Genomic DNA, 21,602 nt, shown 5'->3' with positions numbered 1-21,602 from the left:
CCCCCCTGGTTCCTCCCCTCCTGCCCCCCCTGGTTCCTCCCCTCCTGCCCTCCTGCCCTCCCTGGTTCCTCAGGTCTGCGAGGCCTCATGTTGTCGGTGATGCTGGCCTCTCTGATGAGCTCCCTCACGTCCATCTTCAACAGCGCCAGCACCCTCTTCACCATGGACATCTACACCAAGATACGCAAGTCAGCCACCGAGAAGGAGCTTATGATCGCTGGCAGGTACACACAGAACAGGCACATTAGGGTGTTTCGGGTGAATCAGGGTTCCCTTGGGGTGAACTTAGGTGCTTCCTGTCCTGTAATATTGTGTGTGTGTGTGTGTGTGTGTGTGCAGGGTGTTCATAATCGCTCTTATTGGGGTGAGCATCGCGTGGATCCCTGTGGTGCAGTCTGCCCAAAGTGGGCAGCTGTTTGACTACATCCAGTCCATCACCAGCTACTTGACCCCACCCATCGCTGCCGTTTTCATGCTCGCCATCTTCTGCAAGCGCGTCAACGAGGCTGTGAGTCCCGCCCCTGCTTCACCTCTCCTCAGAGGGGACGTTCCGTTGGGCTGCCAAAAGAGGTCGCCTAAAGATCCATCTAAAGACGTCGTAGAAAGATGACCGAGGTTATCCGTCGCCGCCCAGCGGCGGCGGCGTTTATCTGTCGTTGCCTCTCCAAGCGTTCAAAGGTCCCTGGTTATCACGGCACACTTACTGCCTCTCTGCTCTCAGTCACTGCTTTCATCTTCGTGTTTGTTTAGCGGGAACTGGAGCATGACTAACATCACTACATCACACTACATCACACTACATGACACTACATCACAGATGAGGATGATGATGTCCTTGCCCCTCAGGGTGCGTTCTACGGGCTGATGATTGGCCTGTGCATTGGCCTGTCCCGGATGATCGCAGAATTCGCCTTCGGCACGGGGAGCTGTGCTGAGCCCAGCGTCTGTCCCACAATCATCTGCGGGGTTCACTACCTCTACTTCTCCATCATCCTCTTTTGCATCTCCTGCATCCTCATCGTGTCCATCTCCCTCATGACCAAGCCCATCGAGGACAAATACGTGAGTGGAGCCTATTTACCTCACAGTGTGAGATGGTCTGTCGAAGAGATGGCGAGGTTTTAGTCTCTCCTCTTATACGTTGCATCGAAAAGAAAAAGTCGGACTAATATTGTTGTTATTATGACATGAGTTAACAGTTAGCCCAGTGGCCATCCCAGCCGAGATGATACGTGACTCAGTGGTAATTGATTTCCACTTCCTGTCCATCATTAACTTCAATTCCCAACGTCAGACTAGTTCACGGAAAACAAAAATCGTCTGAAATATGCAGGATTAATTTGTAACGTCTTGTAAGCTGTTAACCGAACGTGTGTAAGAGGTTGCAGATGGTGAGAACCCCCCCCCCCCATCCCATAGGTCATCACTGTAACTGTGTCTCCTGTGTGTGTGTGTGTGTGTGTGTGTGTGTTCCTCTCTGTCCCCCAGCTCTATCGCCTGTGTTGGAGCCTCAGGAATAACACAGAGCAAAGAGAGGACCTGGAAAAGGACGACTGGGTCGACAACCAAGACTCCCTGGATATAGAGGGTGAGGGAGGACAGACAGCAGTCCCAACACACACACACACATATGCACACACACACTTCCACCCAGCCACACACTCTCCTCATCCCTGTCCTCCTCCTTGGCAGAGCCCACGGAGGAGCCGGGCCGTTGTAAGAAGCTCTTCCTGGGCTTCTGTGGCCTGGAGCAGAGCAAAGCCCCCAAACTCACCCAGGAGGAACAGGAGGAACTCCAGAAACAGCTGACAGACACCTCCGAGGTTCCTCTGTGGAGGAACGTGGTAAACGCCAACGCCCTCATCCTGCTGTGCGTGGCCGTGTTCCTGCACGGCTTCTACGGCTAAGGGTCTCCCTGGGGACAGGCTGCTCCTGTGGTCCGAAGCTGTTTGAAGTTTGTGTCGGTGACTTAGCGTTTTGGCTGTTGGGCTCCTAAACTGGCTGGACTCAAACACTGCCTGGGAAAGACTTTACGAGGGTGTTTCAAGGGTGTTGCTTTCAAGACTGAAGGGGTTGTGTATGTAGTGTATATGTGTGTGTATGTGTGCAAATTGCACTGACATGTTGAATATTTTATAATTAGGAATCTCTGCCAATGCCGGTATAAGACCGCATGGTCAGATGGCTATTAATCAGAAGGTTGTTGGTTCGATTCCCGGCCGTGCTAAATGACGTGTGCTTGGGCAAGGCACTTCACCCTACTTGCCTCGGGGGGAATGTCCCTGTACTTACTGTAGGTCGCTCTGGATAAGAGCGTCTGCTAAATGACTAAATGTAAATAGAAGAGTGATTGGAATGTATGGTGTTCGCTGCAAGACTTTGCAAAAATGATGAAAGCCTAATATAATCAGAATAAAGCTACCGCTATGAAATTTTCTTCTAATCTCGTCATAGCAGTTTGGTCCTTCCAGAATACAGAGGATAAAATAAAATAAAACGTAACTAGTAATTACAATCAAACGTATAATCACGTACTGCCTTATGTTAACAAGTTGTTTGCGACCAAAGTCCATATTGGTGCCATATCCTCATTCCGTTCTCGTTTGTTCTGTAGCTAGTTGTTAATAAGTGATGTTTCAAGGATGGATTCAACTGCTGGGAATTTTCTCAAATCCTTCATCTTCTGCATCTGTCTTATTACTGACCCCTGCTGGACACACGAGTACCTCGTGAATGTTATATGACATTTAAGCAATTTAATCCGAGTGGGTCATGATATGCATCGATGACTGTATTCATAACAACCTGCGTTCCGTCCCTGCATTTCGTTTTAAGGTTTTGTTTTATGAAATGTAAAGATTTTGTTTAAAACAAAAATCCAAGTAGAAAACAAACAATGTTGGCATTGAAGATAAGTAGTTCAAGTGTCATGTTCTGCTTTTATAAATTCCCCTCTCGCTCTAGACCCGTCTGGCAACTTGTTTCAAAGCGCGTTCTTCGGTGTCACATGACAAAGCCTGTGGTAGTCTTAGAGCCCCGTCAGAAGCACCCTTCCTGTACCATAAAGAAAACACACCCACCTCGAGGTAGGGTACTCTGTTTGAAGCTCATCGCTGTTGATCTAGAAGCTCTGGAAGCCCTGTCTTTTAACACCTGTTGGCGCGGCAGTATTTCCGCCAAGACGTTCTCTGCAACGCCATCTGCCAGCCACAGGACAACCGCTGAGACTGCTGTGGAGCGAAAATTCACCCCTCTGAAATTTGTGTCAGAAACAGGCCGATTTATTATGGAAGCAAATCAGTGACCTCATGTTTTGAATTTTAAAAGGCTTTTGAATACTTCATATTGAAATGTAAACGCCACCGAATTTGTTGGTTTTGAATCTCTTTAACATTTAAATATGAATTTATTTCAATATAAAAAATTCTGATTCTGATAAAACAATTCAAGGTTCAGAAGTTCAGTTTGCTCAAATTCGAACAGTAAAATTCTGATCCCAAAAATTAAAAATGAAAGCTTGAGAAATTCAAATAGAAAAAAAAAAATCTGGCTGCTCAATGTTGAAATGGTGAAATTCAGATCCAAAATATTCAAACACAAATTCGAACAAAACAATTTCCATCCGAAAATATTTGAGGCATACATTTTTGAGCCGAAATAATTCTGATTGCAACATCCGGGATACCAGGCCTATCCTGCAGCTCCACCTGGATGATAGGGGCCTGAGGTGAGAGGTCTGCAGACGGACCCTTTTCAGAGAAGAGAGATGGTTCGATTGCCTTCAGGCTCGATTGCCTTACCTCGATTGCCTCATTGTATCCCAGATGTTGCAATCTGAATTTTTTCAGCTCCTCGAATTTGAGCAACCTGAATTTCCGAACCGGAATTGTTTTTATCGGATTTTTTTTTTTTTTTTTATGATCAAAAACCTTTTGTCACTGATTTGCTTCCATAGTTGATAACCATCACTACCTGTTTGGTTCTTTGTCCCATGATAAAGGACTTGTATTGTTGTTAGTACTGGGAGGGCGTTAGTTTTTCCATGTAGATCTGTTCTGTTACTATAGCTACAATCAAACGGTAAAAACGATACGTTAACACAATTAAACAAATGAGACCAGGCCTATAAAAAAATGTCCGCAACCATAATGTCAATTATCCGCTGCTCCGAGGTAAGCCTCCAATTGATCCTCCCATTAATAACGTCTTCTTTGCCGTCAGTCGATATGTTTGGTAAGCAGAGGAAGGATTAACATAGGCTATATTTTACAGTTGAGGTGCAGTCCTTCAGTGGTGGAAATGGCCCTATACGCTGCATTGCTGCTACTGTTCGTGATCTGTCGCTTTGAAACCTTCTCAGGCCAAAGTATTTCAACGTTTATTCCCTGTAAGGATCTCCTCCTGACTTTAATTGGATGTTTGCAGACTTGTCAGCACACAGTTTCTTTTTAGAACATTCCAGAAATGTCTATCTTCCCAAGGCCTGGCTGGTCAACATCACCACACAGATAAAGACATTTTTAGAATTGTAGGTGTAGGAAAACATAGTTGTTTTTTTTAAAAATCATACCGATATTCAGAGTTAGGCTGAAACAATGCAGCCATGAAATATGTAGAAAAGTATATGGAAGCTCAAACATTAATATTCTCTCAGAGTTGAGGATTAATAATCGTTCCACATGCAGGTCTGCAGATAGAGCGCTGATGTCAATCCTAGTTATGTAATACCATGTCTGCAATGGATGAATTATCAAGCTGTGTTTCTGCTTAGGACACTGCATGGAAATGCCTGATATATTGTGTACTGTACTGTAAGTGTTTGAGAAAAAAGAAGAGAGAAAAAGAGAGGAGACGAAGAAAGGAAGAGAATCAGAGAGATAAACCATCTCTGGGTTTGTGTTGACCATCTATCCTGGTTCTTAACTAGGTTGCAGAATGGCATTCATACATATTTCACACGTTCATACATTCATACATACACACACATAAATAGCTCACCGGATACAATCCACACAGGAATCCATTTCGGCTGTTGATTTATGCTGTGTTTCCTTTTCTGATGTGCTGTGTGCAGATTAGATCTATTTGTACCAGCTTCCTGTAGTTCCTTTCCTCTTGGCTTATGTAACGGGGATGTGACTGTGTTTAGTGTGTTTGGTGTGTGATGGATTCATATTGTATGTGGAGTATGATTCACAGCTCTCTGTACACCTTCTTCATCTCTCAGTGTGTGTGTGTGTGTGTGTGTGTTCACGCGTGCAGCATGGAGGGAAGAGAGAGGGGGGGCTGGATTTTTCAAGGCCCTGATTGGCTGAAATCTCTTCATTGGCAACTAGAAAACGTGATCCAGCCTGCAGAGGCACTGCAGCGGAGACTGCAGAGAGAGGGAGAGAGAGAGGGAGAGAGAAAGAGACATAGAGAGAGAGAGAGAGAGAGAGGGAGAGAGAGAGAGAAAGAGACATAGAGAGAGAGAGAGAGACATAGAGAGAGGGAGAGAGAGAGAGAGGGAGAGAGAGAGGGAGAGAGAAAGAGACCTAGAGAAAGAGAGAGCCTGGGGAGGAGGGGCGGTGGAGAAAAAGCTTGCAACAGCAACCGAGAGTCAGAGCGAGCGAGCGCGAGAGCGAGGGAGAGAGAGGCGACGCACACACAGAGACAGAGCGAGGCAGGAGCATGCGCGCGCAAGAGGGTGTGTGTGTGTGTGTGTGAGCGAGCGGCAGAGGCACATTGACGGGAGTTGAGGCAGCAGGAGAGAGAGAGTCGCGCTGACGAATGACAGCAGCGCGAGAGACCAAGAGGAGAGCGCCTGGAACCAGAGATCGGACGAGAAAAGACGCGAGTGAACCGCCAGTGAATATCTGAAGGGCCGGATCCCGGAGACCAGGAGAGAGAGAGAGACATACAGAGAGAGAGAACAGCCGGAGGAGAGGAGGAAGAGGCGGGCAAGACGCGGACGCAAGGCTGGAGCTCAGGTCGTTACACAACCCAACCTGACTGGCCGGAGAGAGAGAGAGAGCGAGAGCGAAAGCGAGAGAGAGAGAGAGAGAGAGAGAGAGAGAGAGAGAGAGAGAGAAAAACAGGGGGTGGGAGGGATGGAGATAGATCGGCCAGCCACAGCACTGCGTTGTGGATCCAGGGGCAGGGAGGGAGACTGAAGGACAAAGACGAGGAGGAGAGGAAGTCAGGAGGAGAGGGAGAGCTGCTTGTTAGCCGCTGGAGTGACGCATCCGCCCTGCTGACAGACCTCTTCCTCCATCTTACGCTCCCTCCATCTTTCCAACCTGCCTTTTTCCGTCCTCGCGGTACGACACAGGGGAACTTTCTCTCCCCTTCGCCTCCCTCCTCCTCTCTCGGAAGCAGGGAACCTTTCCCAACGTCTGTTTCAGGGAGCTCAAAGTCAACGTTCTCGGTCCCAGACTGTCAGCCGAACCTCGAGGAATAACAGGACCGCTTTCACATCCGAAACACGACAGGACTGTTCATCTTCCTCTAACCTAACCCCACACAACACCGATTTCCTCCCGGAACGATCCGGGCACAGAGACACGACAACGCGGACGGTGAGGAGTGCGAGGTGACAGGAAGGAGCAGAGAAGCTGGCGAGGTGAGATGGAGGAAAACATGAGCGTCAACATGTGTGCAGAGACGCAGGGTCTGTGTGTGTGTGTATGTGTGTGCCCCAGCGTGTGTTCTCAGATCTGTGTTTATCAATGGACATTTGAATCTGTGTGTGAATGTGTTTTTGTCTCAGGGGTCGTGTGCGGATCTGTGTATGTGTGTGTGTGTGCGTGTGTTTCTTTGTCTTTGTTGCATTCCAGGTTCTGCTTGCAGAGGTGGTTGCATCACAAGCAGTATTGTAAGGACACACACACACACACACACACACACACACATGCACGTTCCTCTAAATAGATTCCGTCAATGTGTTTACTGCGCAAAGGGTATCTTGAGGATATCTTGATGGTATCATATCTCTGAAGGTTATGACACTTGACGGACCCCCCCCCCACCACCCGCCCCCCCCCATAGAGAGACAGGCAGACAGAGAGGGCAAAGGGGGGGTGGGTCGTGGGTGGGGTGTGTGGTGGGGGCGGGGGGCGGGGCAGGAACTGCTTGTTCTGTAGCTGTCAGCATGGTACAGGGTTCTCCTTATTGACCGTGCGGCGGCGGTACTGGTGCAGTCTCAGTCTCTGGCTCTGCCGTGTTGCTGTTGCATAACGAAGGCTGCTGGTGCACCCCTCCCACACGCAGCGCTCAAAACCTGCTCTCTCTGACGGAGCCAGGGCCCAGGTCTGCACACACACACACAGGCAAGCACTCAACATACACAAATAGGCATACACGCACATGCATTCGTATGCACACACACGCACACACACACAAATAGGTATATCCACAGAGACGCTACGCACGCCCGCTAACGACCCCAACCTCCATCTTGTCTCGCCGTCCCAGCCCGGCGTGGCGTGATCACCGCCCTCGTTCATTCACATCCCCAGCAGCAAGAGCTTGAGACACAGCCTCAGCGAGAATCAATAGTCCCCGGGATATCGACCCTCGTAAATCTCCCTCGCAAAGGCCGTGCGTGTGCGGAGGAGCTGTTATGGTTTCTGCTGGTGTGGATCTCTCGGGCTCCCCGGGGGTCTGGCGGGCCGGGCAGGCAGGACGGACAGAGCGGAGGGATGGGATGAATCGAGGAGGGAAATGGCTGATTGTCTGCTGGGAGTGACGGCAGATGAATTATTTAAAACCCTCTCGACCCGCCCCACACCACTGAGTCCCAAACCACCGCCGAAGCTTACATGGATTGAGCGAGAACACAACAGAAAACACAAATACATACAAATTGGGAATTTAAGGAACGTGCCACTTGATGTTTGCTTGTGATTTGATGCAAACATACAGATATCGATGTATATTCCAGAATTTGACCAACATTTAAGACAAATCAACGACTAAACAACAAGAACATCGACCCCCCGACGCGCTGTGTCGAAAACAAACATCACAGCCGGGGGGGGGGTTATTTTTCCCTGATTGCGTTGTTTTCATTTTGGCCCTCCGCAATTCCCACCGCAAATCAGCTCTGACTGATCACGTAGAAAGCTGAGGATTAGCGTGAGGCAGCTCCCTGCCCGTCATGTTTATGTAACATACCAGCTCGCCCCCACGGTCGGAGGTGGAGATATGGGGCATGGAGGTGGACACCCATGGGTGAGCAGCAGCTCCCCCCACGAGACTGCTCCTGTGTGGGGGACAGAGGCTGCAGCACTGGGCCCGCTGGCCGGGCGGCTGGCTCCAGTCATAGGGGTGATCGTCTGATGTACGAGATGGAGGGAGAGATATAGAGAGAGACTGGGGGGGGGGGTGGGGGGGGGGGTAGGAGAGATATGGAGGAAGAGCAATAGTGATAGAGAGATAGAGAGGGTGGATGAGAGAGAGAGAGAGAGAGAGAGAGAGAGAGAGAGAGACAGAGACAGAGAGAAATGGAGACAGAGACAGACAGCTAGAAAGATAGTGAGTAGACAGGCAGGTGGGTGATAGTGTCTCTGACTAGAAGGCGCCCTGCTCCTCTCAGCTCTCCGCTCTGCACAGGTGGAATGCTTCCAGGAGGGGGGGCGGGGAAGAGGACTGGACGGAGCGTTTTGTGTGTGTGTGTGTGGAAATGTGTGTGTGGGTCTTTGTGTGTTTATGTGTTCCAGTGGAATGTAGTGGGTGGCATATTAGTTCATGTGGGAGGGCAGCATGGGGGCGAGAACGATGTGGGTGCTGTGTGTGTGTGTGCGTGTGTAGGCCTGTGTTTCCATGTGTTTGCAGCTTGAAAACAGCTATTCGAGCCGTTTAGGACTGAGATTTGGGACGGGCCCTCAGATCAGTCGTCCTGCCAGAAACATCTCTTCTCTCCCTCCCTTTCCTGCCTGTTTGTGCTGACGAGGTCACATGGGCACATGATTTCATTAGCTTAATTTCAGGGGATGAGGAGTGTGTGTATTTTGTGAGTCTGTGTGTGTGTGTGTGTGTGTGTACAGTATGAAGCTACCGCTGGGCCTCTGCAGATCTGCTGCTCCTCCATGTTGAGATGAACCGAGACTCTTACATAACCGGAAAAGACCGTGGACCAGGAGCCAGCCTATGTTAGGTCCTCCTCCACCCCCCCCCCCCACCCTCCCCCCACTTTCAGTCACCGAACTAGATTTGAATTTGAGATGGCTAATCACCGAAGGAACCCTGGATATCGGTCGTTCGAGGTGCGAAACAGTCCCCGAGTCCCTGTCTGACTTAGCTGACCTGCATGGCGACGGTGTGTGCGGCGTTTGGTGCGGGGACTGGAAGGATATGATATGGCAGAGGATGTGTATGGATGTTGTGTGCAGAAATATGAACACCTCACAAACCTCCATAGCCGTTGATCGCCCGCGTTAGGAACCACATGCATTTGTTTGTTGAATTCAAGTGACACAAGCCGTGTTTCTGCCTCGTCTGAGTCCGTGCCTCGTCTGAGTCCGTGCCTCGTCTGAGTCCGTGCCTCGTCTGAGTCCGTGCCTCGTCTGAGTCCGTGCCTCGTCTGAGTCCGTGCCTCGTCTGACTCAGTGCTCACACCTCTTGGCTGAGCTGGTGTGGGTAAGCGTTAATGTGTGTGAAAGGGAGAGAGAGGGTGAGAGAGGGGTTATTTTTGGAGAAGCGTTGCGGCACTGCGGTGCCAGAGGGAGGCAGGCTGGCAGCTCTGTCTTTCTGCGAGCGACGGTAGGATGGATGGAGCTGCCGTTCCAGAACATTCCAGACCTTCACACACGCCGTCGATATACATCTCCATCTGTAGGAGATGGGATGGAGGAGGAGAAATCTGCGCGGCGTGCTTTGTATCATCGTGTATGTGTGTGTGTGTGTGTGAGAGTGTGTGTCCATTTGGGGTAGGTGTTAACGGAAGAGAGCACTCTGGCTTGTGAGGAACAGTGTCACTCTGCTGTAGATTGCCAGCAGAGGTTGTGGTAGAAAAGCCACTGTGAAGGTGCTCAGATAAAGACTCCATAAATAGAAAACAGGATGTCGCTGCTCTTCTTCTTTGCTCCTTTTTTTTCTTTCTCTCATACCCTCCCTCTCTCTTGCTCCCTCTCTCTCCTTTTCTCTCTCCCTCTCCTTTTTTCTCCCTCCCTCCCTCCCTCCCTCCCTCCCTCCCTCCCTCCCTCCCTCCCTCCCTCCCTCCCTCCCTCCCTCCCTCCCTCCCTCCCTCCCTCCCTCCCTCCCTCCCTCCCTCCCTCCCTCCCTCCCTCCCTCCCTCCCTCCCTCCCTCCCTCCCTCCCTCCCTCCCATTCGGTCTCCTCTCCTCGGCATGTAGGTCACCTCCCTCCCTCTCGTCGTTCTCCGTTCTCTCCTCTGGCATCACGTCTGTTCAGAGCGCTGTCTGGAAGAGAACAGAAAGATGTGTCATTCCCCCCCCCCCCCCCTCTCCCGCTGCTGGCCTCACCACCAGCCGCCCGTGATGCATGCCGCGCTCAGCCCAGGTCCATTCATACTACACCCCCAGCTGCTGCACTCACATATGACTACCACATTCCACAAGAAACCCACTCTTGATCTCTGTCATACTCCCTAGCTTGCTCACGCACACACACACACACACACACGCACACCCATACGTGTTACATGCAACCTCTTCACAGAGCAGGAAGTTAATGAGGGGGGCTGACAGGATGCTGGAGGCTTGAGGACAGAAGACTCACCGACAGCACCCCCCGTCTCCTGTTGTGCTCTAGCAACACCACGGCTCAAGCTTCGATCACGTAAAAAACTGAATCGCTCGCAAGCGGTTCATTGTGATTTCAAAGGAGAAGGCGACGTCCTCTGATGCCGCCTTCTCCCTACGATCCCGTTATCTTCACAGAACAGACTTTGTGGTCGTTCGTGCCACATCATTGTATACATTTTTCATTTTTCCACCGTGTTAACGTGTGAGGAAATGAGTAAGCAGGGTGGGAAGTGACTGCAGTTTCAGATCTGGTTTGTTATAATTCGATCCACCAACCCTGTCCTCTCCTCTCTCCCCCTAGGTTAGCAGTGTCAGAGGGTCTTTGAGGACATCTGCTGCTCCACCTGACCACCTACTACATCTGCTGTCCCGGAGTCCCAGAGGGGCCGGGGCTAACAAGGACACAGTCATCCATCAGGCCCTTATCAGCCTTCAGTCTTTTGGCCTCAAGTGGAAGGACTGGCCCTGGAAGTCAAGCGCCCCTTCACCCCCACCCTTCCTCCCTTCTTCGAGGGCTGCTTTCGGACCAGAGGAGCCATTCCAAGAGCTTTCCGTTGCCTCTGGAACGTTCTGGAACGCGTCCCAAATAAAGACCCCCCTCCTGCCTGCGTTATCAGCTTGCCACCAAGGGGGCCAAGACTTTACTTTGCCTCATTGGACGAAGAACAGAGAGGGTTGTCTGCAGGTTGTTCTCAGACACACACAAACACACACACACACAGACACACAAAGACTGTACCACAGCTTTGAAACAGGAAGTAAGTGTTCGTGTTCAGCGACCACGTAGAAACAAACTCCCTGACTGGTGTGCGTCAGCTTCCCCTGGTCAGATGGAAAGAGGCAGCGTGGGACTAGATTACGTCAGTTTCCTAGAACAGCAAAAGAGCTCTGCACGAGGCGAACAACAAACAAAAACAAACCCCTGAACGCGAAACTCGCCATTTCTAAACTCTGTGTGTGTCGGGGTCAGCATCTACTGTGAACACTTATTACAGATTATTTATTGCTGTTATCATTGAGAACATATCCTTGTGTGTCCATGCTGCTGGTTGCACAGTTGTGGTGTTGAAAAGCTATTGTACATATCTCCTGATCGTGTCTATTACAGTGTGTTCCATAAGCGACTGCCCCCAAACAGGGTCTTGTGTCCTTAAAAGCCACAAAAAAACAAACTGTTGAGCTGACCGACCGTTAGCCAGTACAGCTGGACTGTTATCCCGGCTCTCTATCAGCGAGCTGTTATCAGCACACTGGGTTCCTGTGTTCCAGGCATACTACACTAGGGTGTGGAGCTCTAGCCAGCCTCGTCCGTCTGCCTGACGGGCTGCGGGGTCGAGGGCCCTGTGACAGCAACATGGACAGAGCCATTCGTCCTCACGTCCCCTCGAATGGCTGACCGCGAGACGCCCTCATCCGTGCACAACCCACCTTCGCCCTCGGTCCCAGACCCAGATCCAGGCTTGGGCCCGGTCTGAGAGACTCCAGCCACCACACCCCCACCCCCCCCTTCCCCCCTTCCCCCTCCCCCTGCCCCTCTCTCTCTCTCTCAGACAGACTCCCTCCAGCGAGCGAATGTCCTGCCTCAGGCGCCAGACCGTCACCATCCCCATGGATACCGTCAAGATCATCCAATCGGAGAAGTTTCCCCGGGAGTGCCCCGTGCCTGTCACGCAGCCTCGCTACGTGCCCCCCCCCAGGGTGGCCTGGGACGGAGGGGGCGAGGGCGAGATCATCGTCAACCAGGCGTGCAGCGACCTGGCCCTGGAGGTGACCGGGAGCACCATGGCGGCCCCCTCCAGGCCCATGATGTCCCCCCAGGCTCCGGCGGCCCTCCGGGAGCAGAGCTTCCTGGCTCAGCGCAAGGCCAGCGCCGCCACGGACATCTGCTACCACCAGTTCCACTACAAGATGGAGGACGTGATCGTCAACCAGTACGTGCTGCGCTCCAACTCCACCTCGTCCTCCGCCTCGTCCTCGTCCTCGGGCTCCGCCGCGCCCTGCGAGCCCTTGGACTGCCCCACCTGCGGCCACGCCTACAACTTCGCCGGCAAGCGGCCGCGCATCCTGTCCTGCCTGCACTCGGTGTGCGAGGAGTGCTTGCAGATCCTCTACGAGTCCTGCCCCAAGTACAAGTTCATCTCCTGCCCAACCTGCCGCCGGGAGACGGTGCTGTTCACCGACTACGGCCTGGCGGCCCTTGCCATCAACACCAGCATCCTGAGCCGCCTGCCGTCCGACCCTAACGGCCCGGTGCAGTGGGGCGGGGAGGCCGACCGCAGCTGCTACCAGACGGTGCGCCAGTACTGCCAGTCGGCCTGCACCTGCCACATCGCCAACCCCCTGTCCTCTTGTGGTATCATGTAGGTGCCGGGAGCCCTCCTGGCAAGGCTGAGACCTGTCCTACCTTTCCTCTCCCCCTCCTCAACACCCCAGCCCTCTCCCAGTCCCTTCCTTCCTCCCTTCCTTCCTTACCCCCCCCCCCTCTCTCTCTGTCTCTCTCTCTCACGTACATACAAACCCCACCTACCACAGATGTATCTATATATTTAATAGCACAGGTGGAAGCTGTCTGGGACTCAAATGGAATCGTGAAGTGACACTTGCTGATGAAACAGAGAGATAAAGCAAATAAATGTATTTTATGTATGGACTGATTCCTGGACTGAATCCTGGACTGAATCCTGGACTGAATCCCTTTCACCCTCTGTTGTTGGGATGTGTTTGTCGTTGACATCTCTTTACATGGGAATGCCCAAGGAGGCTCCTCCCCCTCAACCTAGGCTCCTCCCCCTCAACCTAGGTGAATAAAAACAATAAACAAGTTGAAAAAACAACAAACCTAACCAGCTCTTGTTTGGTGTACTGGGTATTCTGGATATTCACTTCTCTGGGGCAGCACGGATAAAGGAAGTTGGCTGTCTTGGTGGGTGGCGTGCTACTGTTAAAGGTTAGGTCAGTGAATGAAGTGTCTCAGTGGTTGGAGTATTTTGCTGCAGATCAAGTGCTCACAGGTTCAATTCCCCCCAAGCAGTTTGTGGTTGATTGAATACAGTATCTTTGTTGGGCATAAGCAGGATCAGAATGAGGGACTGGATGAGTGTTAAGAAGACTAAAGAAAAGGACCTAGAGCAGATGAGGTATGTTGTTTTCTGGCTTTATTACTGACTTCCAGTCAGAGTTTTTGCATTAGAGGTTGATTGACTTAAGTATACCACGTACAAGAACGCAAGTACAGCTTACAGCTCTTACGGTTACATTTACAGACGCAGCGACTCAAAATGATATAAAACATTTTACACATTTATCGGAGAATAAATAATTTGGATACAAAAGGAGCAGACAATAAATAAACAAATACTTCAGATGTCGACAGGAGCTACATGGAATGGCAGGATGGGCCGGAAGAAGAGCGGCTTTGTGTTTGGTCAGCTGCGATGTTCTGGAACAGCCCGGTCCATGAACGCTGGGGCCGTTTTGCTTCTTTTAAACAGGTCGCCCACCCAATTTTTTATGGACGGCGGATGCTTCTGTGAGCTTTGTTAAACAGAAAGAATCAAGCATGAGAAACACTAGATGGTTAAGGGTGAGGCGTTTCAGAATCTGGGACTCGTATGTGTTATTCAACACGCGGGATACGCCATTTTGGCTGATTCTGGGTGAAATGTTCCCGAGAGAGGATGCGCGGCCAAATGTGCTCTCTCATTGATGCTTGCAAGCACACAGTGCATTAGCTATGGCCCAGTGCACCTGCAACATAACTGGCTGCCATGTTGTTACAGCCGACACAGTCCTGATATAGAGTCACTGTGCGGCAGTCCAACTGACTGTGAACAATGCATTCGTTTCTCCTCCAGGGGTCGCTGTTTTTAAAATCTCAACACGTTGTTTATATTTTACCTGTTTTTCTCTTTTGAGAATGAATTTTTAAAGCTTTCTCTTTTCAACGAGCTTATCTTCAGTTTCCAAGGCTTTTCCTTCGTTGCTGTGTCTCCCTTTTTTTTCTGCGGATACAAATGTAGGTCAGTATATTTAGACAAATGTGCCTTATAAGCAACCAAAGCGAAATATAATCAAATGGTACGTCTTAAAACAGACCAATAGGGCCATGCCTTGATTTGTAAAGAGTGGGATACGGTAAGGTTGTACTGTAGGCATATCATATGAACAGGAGGTCTTTACCGATAATCTTACCTGCGTTTCATCGTCTTCTTGTTCCAGCAAAACGTCACTGTTCAGACACTGCCCCCTAGTGTCCATAGTTACCGTCCCTGCGGAAGACAACGTTTACAAACGTTGGTCCTTTTTGAATTTCCAACCACGTACACAGAGGGTCATTGAAACTAACATAGGCCGACACACACACACAACTTGGAGGATTGACTAATGTACTTTTATTAACGTAGGCCTACTTACTTTGCCGCTGTTGAGATAAGAAATGCGTGTCCGACATTGACCTTCGACGAAAGTCACCTGGTCCGTCATCATTTTGACAAGGTGGGAGGCTGGAAATGTCGGTGGTTTTATGTTTTGGACTCTGCTCGTTCTTTTCATTTACTTTACAGTCATGTCGGTGGGTTTCGGTGATCTGAGTCATAAAACAGAAAGGTGTTACGAACAGTACGCCCCCACATGACGACTAGGCTACTTCATTAACTTGGCTGAAGTTACGCATTCCTTTCCCAGGACTTCGTCATCTTACCTGACTCAGGAATTGTCGCGCCCGGACAGAATCCATTTCCATCTGTAGCCTTTGATTTTGCAACCGTAGTTTAGCCATTTCCTCCAACACACGACACAATTGCTCCAAATAACCCAAGCCAGGACTAAGACCCATCCTGATTTCTTCCTGGATAAAAAAAAAATAACTTGTTTAATGAACAGAACTCTAAACCTTTATTACTAATATAGCCTCATCAAATCATGTGATTCAAAAGGCTATATACACATTATTTGCCAATACTGTATGATTACAATAACACCTTAGTTCATGTTTGAGATATTCCCTGCAGGCTTCGGCATAACAAGATAACGACCCATTCATTTGAATCAGGTGTGTTGGAGCAGGGAAACATCTACAACATGCAGGACAGGGGGTACTTGAGGACCAAGGTTGAGAATCACTGCCTTAGTTGAACAAAGATAATTCTAACAAATACTCGATAATACACACGTTTTGCAATGAATACACCAGTGTAGGAATGTTAAAACCAAATATTAATTTGGACTTTGAACCTCTAAAGATAAGAAACTAAAAGCAGGAAATCAAAATGAAAGTTGGCTTTAAATGGTGTTGGAATTTGCTTGATTCATTCAACACATCACCTAGCTTGTGTTGCAATCACATACTGTGGTTGAATCAGTCATCGCATGGGGCACAGATGAATAGAGAACGAGGAATATTTCTGTATAGGATAGGAATGTGTTTACAGTCCATAGCAGGAAATAAAGGATATTCACTCTCAGAAAAACGCTATCATCTCTACCATCTGCCACAGAAGGCATACCACGTCTGTCAGGGGTCAGCAGAAGCACTGCACGCCCACACATCCACACTCCTCACATGCATGCGGTTCAACTAGACCGACTGGTTTATAGCACAGCTCCAACACAGACTGGTTTGCAACATGACATAAGACATACAGTCTAATTAAGAGCATGTCTGGAACTGTCTGCTACTGTCTAGAACTGTTTGCGTGTGTGAGTGAATGTGTGCGTGTGTGTGTGTGTGTATCAGATACGATTTACCTGAAAAACACATGATGGCCTTTGTACTAGTCCCAATCAGATTGTTTCAGTGAAAGACTAAACAATGATCAGTGAGCGTCGACAACATCTGGCTGGACCAGGTTCTCACCTCTGTGTGAACAGGAAGCCTGTCCTGATAGAGCGACTGGGGTCGTTTGGGTCTTCCCCAGGTCTGCTGTCTCCCCACCGCTGGTCCCACCTTCCTCCCAGGACCCAGACTCCCTGACCTTTGACCTGTCCCTAGAACCTGGGAGCTCTCTGTGCTCAGGGAGGCCGTGTCGCACCGTTTCTGTGGCGCCCGGTCTCCGGGCAACGGCGAGTTCTTCTGTCTGCCCAGCTTCCTGTCCGTCTCGGTTCTCTGCAGGGCCTGCTCCAGCTTGAGGTGCATGGCCACGGCATGTTCCGGAGAACCCAGGGGAGCCTGCCCTTCAGTGAGACCGACCGACAGGGAAGAAGAGGAGGACGAGGACAGGGGGAGGTCGGGTGACCTGGGAGGGGAAGACGAGGACAGGGGGAGGTCAGGTGACCTGAGAGTGGAGGGAGAGGACAGGGGGAGTTTAGGTGACTTGGGAGGGGAGGGGGAGCCCACCTCCTCTCCTCCTCCAGCGCCCGCCAGGTCTGAGTCTGTATCCTTGGTCGTCCCGGGGGAGTGTGGTGAAGGCAGAGGGAGGACAGGAGGCAGTGTGTCCATCCCAGGGGAGTATGGGGAGGGCAGGGGGCTCACAGGGCTGGCCATCTCCAGCCCAGAGTCCCCAGACTCAGACCTGAGAGGAGTACTAGGGTGAGGGTTAGACAGCGGCTCGCTCTCCGACAGCGTGAAGGAAGACCCGGAATCCGTGTCTGGCCACTTCCCCGCCGAGTCTGGTACGACTCCCTCTGACACCCAGTTCTCCAGAAGGTTCCCAAAACTGCTGTACAGATTCATCTCCAAAAAGCTTTGGCCTTCTCCTCCCCAACGCCAAAAAGTCCTCTTCTTCCCTCCTTCTTCTTCTTCTTCACTCCTTCCTCAGTCGTGTTTACTCCTCAAGTTACGTGAAGAAGACACACAGCAGCACAGGAACAGTTGCTGCTTGTTCGGGGAACTGACTCACGAGTGAAGTAACACAGGTGAGTCTGTGATGGTGTATTTGAAATATTCTGTTAGTCCGCCTACATTCTCCTGTCACGCCTCCCTATAAATCTTGCTCTCAGAGAGCTACTGGTTGAAGCAGGCTGTTTCCTGTTGAAACTGACTCACCTGAACACCTCTTGACCCCAGCCCTATACAACAAACGTGATACAACTCAGGTATGAGTCTGGCAAGCTGTTAAATGGCTCAGCCAAAACTAAATCAGTCTTTACATTACTTACAATGGTGCTTCACAAACCAGTTAGCGTGAATGTTAAAAAAACTAAAGGCCTGCTTAAAACATGAACATTGTATTTGACTCGGATTATATTATAGTGCTTTTTGTCCACAACAACGCCCTGATCGTGACCTTGGCTGAGTGATCAGCTCTTGTGATGACAGGAAACAGGGAAGATGATTGAGGGGTGAGAAGGTACAAATATAGACCAAACCTAGACATACCGACAGGCCTTGTGTCTTAGTTGTGACTTATCTCGCACAAAGCTCTGTCTAAAGACTACTTGGCAGGTGTGAGATGACGCAGAATTCCGGTGTGCTGATAAAAATCTACATTCCTGATGGCAGGTGAGAATGGTGATGGTATGTCTCACTCAGTCATAAGCAGACCCGTACGTTATGACGTTTACATTCCAACAGTCACTTAATGCTCTCTAATTTGGAGTTCGTTATCATGTGTACCCGCAGTAACATGTCTGCACGTAGACTCGAAGTTGTCTGACAAATAAGTAGGCTGTCACGTATTGATATTATTATTAAGTCCATGCTCTAAGACTAAGGCCCATTGACGTCAGCAGAATATTGTAGGCTGTGCACTACGTTCTGCGATGTATCGTAACAGCAACTAGTTTGACAGCTCGTTGACGAATGATGGATGATTCTTTTTGTAGTGGGGATTAGTTACCACGCTCGAGGACTTTCACTAGATGTCAGTGTAGGCAACAACTTGTAAACAAGTTGTGCAGTAAATTTATTCCCTGTCGATTCGCAATAATAAAAAGTAAGTAAGTAAATAAATAAATAATAATAGCAATCCTACTACAGCTACTACTGCTACTGTTAATAATAATTATAGTTTTTCTTATTTAGTTGAGGGCGTATTTAGCCTATGTAAAAACATGGACAGAAATGTTAGGTTGTACTTAAAAGCCTAACAATTAAGAAAAACTTTATGCATACATTAAATTTAGAAATAGCCTACTTCTATCATATTTCAGTATTTCGAATGTAAATGTTTTTTCTTTATTTTTTTCCTGCGAGTCTACAAAATAATTTAGTAATTAACTGTTTGTGATTAAATGACGACACAGCTGACCCCATCTTACCTCATAATGGCCCCACGGTGACGAAATAATAGAACCTTGACCTTAGTCTGAATGATGACATTTATCTCTTCTCAGACCCGATCTCTAGCAACCACCTGCAAACACAACTGCACTGTCTCTTGGTTTACACTTGTGTCCGGCGTCGGCGGGGTTTAGCGTCCAGGAAATATGGAAGTATTTCCCCCTAAATTTAGCAAAGTTCTGGTGACACCTGATCCACAGTACATCCCGGGGTAGGTAAAACATAGCCTTTATCATACAAAATAAACACATAATGCACACATAAGGTTGAGACGTTTAAAACAATAGGCTACATAACCCTATTGCCTCATGTTGTGTTGATAGTTCAAATGAGCCTACACTGCGCGAAGTGATACAATTCAATGCTGGTGGACCATTCATTTCTTTACTAAAACTTAAGTGGCATAATGAAAACGGTATCTGAACCAAAGCGAGCGCACAAAAACGTGCAACAACAAGCAGTCAAGTGCGGTGAGGTCGAAAGTATTTAGTGACAGTGATATCACCAATGGCAACCGTTCCTGGGGAAGGAAACAATAGAGCCTATGAAACATTGCGTCATGGAGGGTCGTTCGCCAACGTCTTTGCGCCTTATAGCTTGAATCATTAGCCTCTGTTACACGTCTAACTGCATCTGCATGTCCCTCAGGTATGCAGGTTACTGTCCCCAGCTTAAGTACAACTTGGGGAAGACCTATGGCCAGCTGACAGCCAAGCTGCTGACGTCTCCGGAGGTTGCGCGCTCGCGGCGCCTGGTCCTCCATTCGGGCCGCTTCCCGTCCACGGAGACAGACACGGGCCCACGCGACGAAATCTGGAGGACTCAAAATGGAGAACGCAGGAACCTGGAAAGGATGATTCCGGGATACACCGGTGCGATTAATCCCCACGCACGCACGCACTCACGCACGTACAATGCACACCGGTTTTGAAGTGTTTCTGTGGTATTTTTAAATATAAATTAAATTATATTTAAATACAGGCTTTGTACCAAAAAGCCAAAACTATTTCTCACGTACGTACGCGGAGACGTGTAGAGAGGCACTGACAGAGTTCGACAGAGACCAGCATAGGAGGGCTCGTCTGCGGTCAGCCAAGCCACTTCTTGTCAACAAAACCTCTACCTCTGGAAATAAAGTAAGCACACACACACACACACACACACACACACACACAAAGCTCGTGGTTATCCCTGATTAATATTGCAAGGTGAAGATTCAATGTCAGCTGTGTGTGATGTATGCATCACACACTCAACTGGGCCAACATGGTAGGCCAGGGGAGCGCTACAATCAGAGCCCCCTCCCGTTTCCACCAATTACAGCCTTTGCTGGTTCACAGTCATTATCCCAGCGCAGGTGTACTGTAACAGGAAGGTAATTACTGTTAGACGCTTGGCTTTATTGAATCACAACTGTCCTTGTCTTTGATTGTCTCGCAAGAAACAGCATAGCCACACTGGGCAACCAAAAACAATTTTATACTATATTAACATTCAGTCATTTTCAGTTAGTCACTATATACGTGTGTTTGTGTGTACGTCAGAAACTAGACACCCCTTTAACAGCCATCTCGAAGGAGCCAACCCCCTACAGGGCAGACTGCTGGACACCCAAGGGGTCACCCTACTTCATGGATGATAGCAGCCCACACAAGTACTTCATCTCCGGTACAGAACATCATCCTCTGTACCCTCTAGAACGTCCATACACAGCCTCCCATTCTGCACGGGCCTCAGGGTTGACAGTTCCTCTTATGTCCCGTGTGCAGGCTTCACAGGGTATGTGCCCAAGTCCCGCTTCCTGATTGGGTCAGGATACCCTATCACAACAAACAAAGCTCTGATCCAGTTTGGGAAGGAAATGAAGAGCGATGTCACGTCCGTGCGCTTGCGAGGGGAGGAGCCAGGGAGCCTCCCGTCTCTGCCCACGGTTTACTCCTCCAAGCACGGCCTGCTGCCCTCCTACACAGGACACGTTCCTGGTGGGTCCCAGCAGACACGACCACGAAACACTGAGATGACCGTAAAACACTGACATGACCACAAAACACAGATAAACACCAAGACAAACAGGACCACAAAACACAGATAAACACCAAGACAAACAGGACCACAAAACATTGACACGACCACGAAACACCACAAAACAACGACATCGCCACAAAATACTGAGATAACCACCAACACTGATATGACCACAAAACACTGAGATGATGATCACAGATGATTTTCTGCACAGTGCAGGGCTTCAGGACTTGACTGGACTCTGCGTTCTGAGGTTAGCATCAGTTCAGTTTCTGTGTCAGTCTAAAAGGAAAGTGTGGTCCTTTTGTCCACAGGGTACAAGTTCAGGTACGGGCAAACCTTCGGACAGCTTACCCACAATGCACTGGGCATCGGGGGCTCCTAGATGAAGATGGAGGCCTGGTGATGGAGTCCACAGCCATGAAATGGATCAATAAAAGGAGAGACAGAGCATGAAATTGTTAGTCCTACTCAAGAAATGTACAGGTCTTATATTTTTTGGAATGGTTCTCAAGCCAGTTAGATGCTACTGCATCAGGTCGTATTCAGTAAGTGAAGGAAAATGTGGGGTGAAATTGAACATGAAACAATACAAATGAAACCGTTTTTTTAAGT

The 21,602-nt window shown here is 49.4% G+C and overlaps 4 protein-coding genes and 1 long non-coding RNA gene across 6 annotated transcripts in view; 4 read left to right on the top strand and 1 right to left on the bottom strand.

Annotated features, from left to right (window-relative positions):
- slc5a1 (solute carrier family 5 member 1) overlaps positions 1-2,443 on the top strand; it is an 8,258-nt gene extending 5,815 nt beyond the window's left edge. Inside the window, exons 11-15 of one of the 2 annotated variants that reach the window (XM_084693392.1) lie at positions 74-224; positions 340-508; positions 847-1,062; positions 1,489-1,574; positions 1,676-2,443. In XM_084693392.1, coding sequence (XP_084549518.1) covers positions 74-224; positions 340-508; positions 847-1,062; positions 1,489-1,574; positions 1,676-1,907 — 854 coding nt within the window. In that variant the 3' untranslated portion in view covers positions 1,908-2,443. Of the gene's footprint in view, positions 1-73; positions 225-339; positions 509-846; positions 1,063-1,488; positions 1,589-1,675 lie in introns of both variants that reach the window. The other variant, XM_084693391.1, reaches the window with a different exon arrangement.
- Positions 2,444-4,071: 1,628 nt separating this feature from the next.
- LOC146220363 (uncharacterized) lies at positions 4,072-12,253 on the top strand. Its single transcript, XR_014750846.1, has 3 exons — positions 4,072-4,172; positions 4,273-4,387; positions 11,046-12,253. It is a non-coding gene; the product is annotated as an uncharacterized LOC146220363 (long non-coding RNA).
- A 10-nt stretch (positions 12,254-12,263) lies between these two features.
- On the top strand, positions 12,264-13,586 carry rnf208 (ring finger protein 208). Its single transcript, XM_084693395.1, has one exon. It carries the CDS (start codon positions 12,317-12,319, stop codon positions 13,106-13,108), a length of 792 nt encoding a protein of 263 aa, XP_084549521.1. The 5' UTR covers positions 12,264-12,316; the 3' UTR covers positions 13,109-13,586.
- A 292-nt stretch (positions 13,587-13,878) lies between these two features.
- On the bottom strand, positions 13,879-17,601 carry LOC146220361 (uncharacterized). Its single transcript, XM_084693393.1, has 6 exons — positions 16,599-17,601; positions 15,444-15,590; positions 15,158-15,329; positions 14,936-15,012; positions 14,642-14,745; positions 13,879-14,278 (listed from the first exon to the last, which is right to left on the bottom strand). Exons 1-6 carry the CDS (start codon positions 17,412-17,414, stop codon positions 14,170-14,172), a joined length of 1,425 nt encoding a protein of 474 aa, XP_084549519.1. The 5' UTR covers positions 17,415-17,601; the 3' UTR covers positions 13,879-14,169.
- A 737-nt stretch (positions 17,602-18,338) lies between these two features.
- cimip2b (ciliary microtubule inner protein 2B) lies at positions 18,339-21,558 on the top strand. Its single transcript, XM_084693394.1, has 7 exons — positions 18,339-18,615; positions 19,016-19,173; positions 19,611-19,834; positions 19,944-20,098; positions 20,507-20,630; positions 20,732-20,944; positions 21,302-21,558. Exons 2-7 carry the CDS (start codon positions 19,109-19,111, stop codon positions 21,370-21,372), a joined length of 852 nt encoding a protein of 283 aa, XP_084549520.1. The 5' UTR covers positions 18,339-18,615; positions 19,016-19,108; the 3' UTR covers positions 21,373-21,558.
- Positions 21,559-21,602: the final 44 nt, after the last annotated feature.

The sequence above is a fragment of the Hypomesus nipponensis genome, chromosome 27 (assembly GCF_054491055.1).
Source record: "Hypomesus nipponensis isolate SF chromosome 27, ASM5449105v1, whole genome shotgun sequence".
In the NCBI taxonomy this organism is placed as follows: Eukaryota; Metazoa; Chordata; class Actinopteri; order Osmeriformes; family Osmeridae; genus Hypomesus; species Hypomesus nipponensis.
This window is presented reverse-complemented; position numbering and strand designations above follow the sequence as displayed.

Coding starts and splice junctions, on each gene's coding strand:
- rnf208 (XM_084693395.1), top strand. CDS start 12,317: ATGTCCTGCCTCAGGCGCCAGACCGTCACCATCCCCATGGATACCGTC.
- LOC146220361 (XM_084693393.1), bottom strand. CDS start 17,414: ATGAATCTGTACAGCAGTTTTGGGAACCTTCTGGAGAACTGGGTGTCA. Junction 15,330..15,443: donor CGCGACAATTCCTGAGTCAG/GTAAGATGACGA, acceptor TTTATGACTCAG/ATCACCGAAACCCACCGACA. Junction 14,279..14,641: donor TTCTCAAAAGAGAAAAACAG/GTAAAATATAAA, acceptor TGTTTAACAAAG/CTCACAGAAGCATCCGCCGT.
- cimip2b (XM_084693394.1), top strand. CDS start 19,109: ATGGAAGTATTTCCCCCTAAATTTAGCAAAGTTCTGGTGACACCTGAT. Junction 20,099..20,506: donor CCTCTACCTCTGGAAATAAA/GTAAGCACACAC, acceptor TGTGTACGTCAG/AAACTAGACACCCCTTTAAC. Junction 20,631..20,731: donor ACACAAGTACTTCATCTCCG/GTACAGAACATC, acceptor TCCCGTGTGCAG/GCTTCACAGGGTATGTGCCC.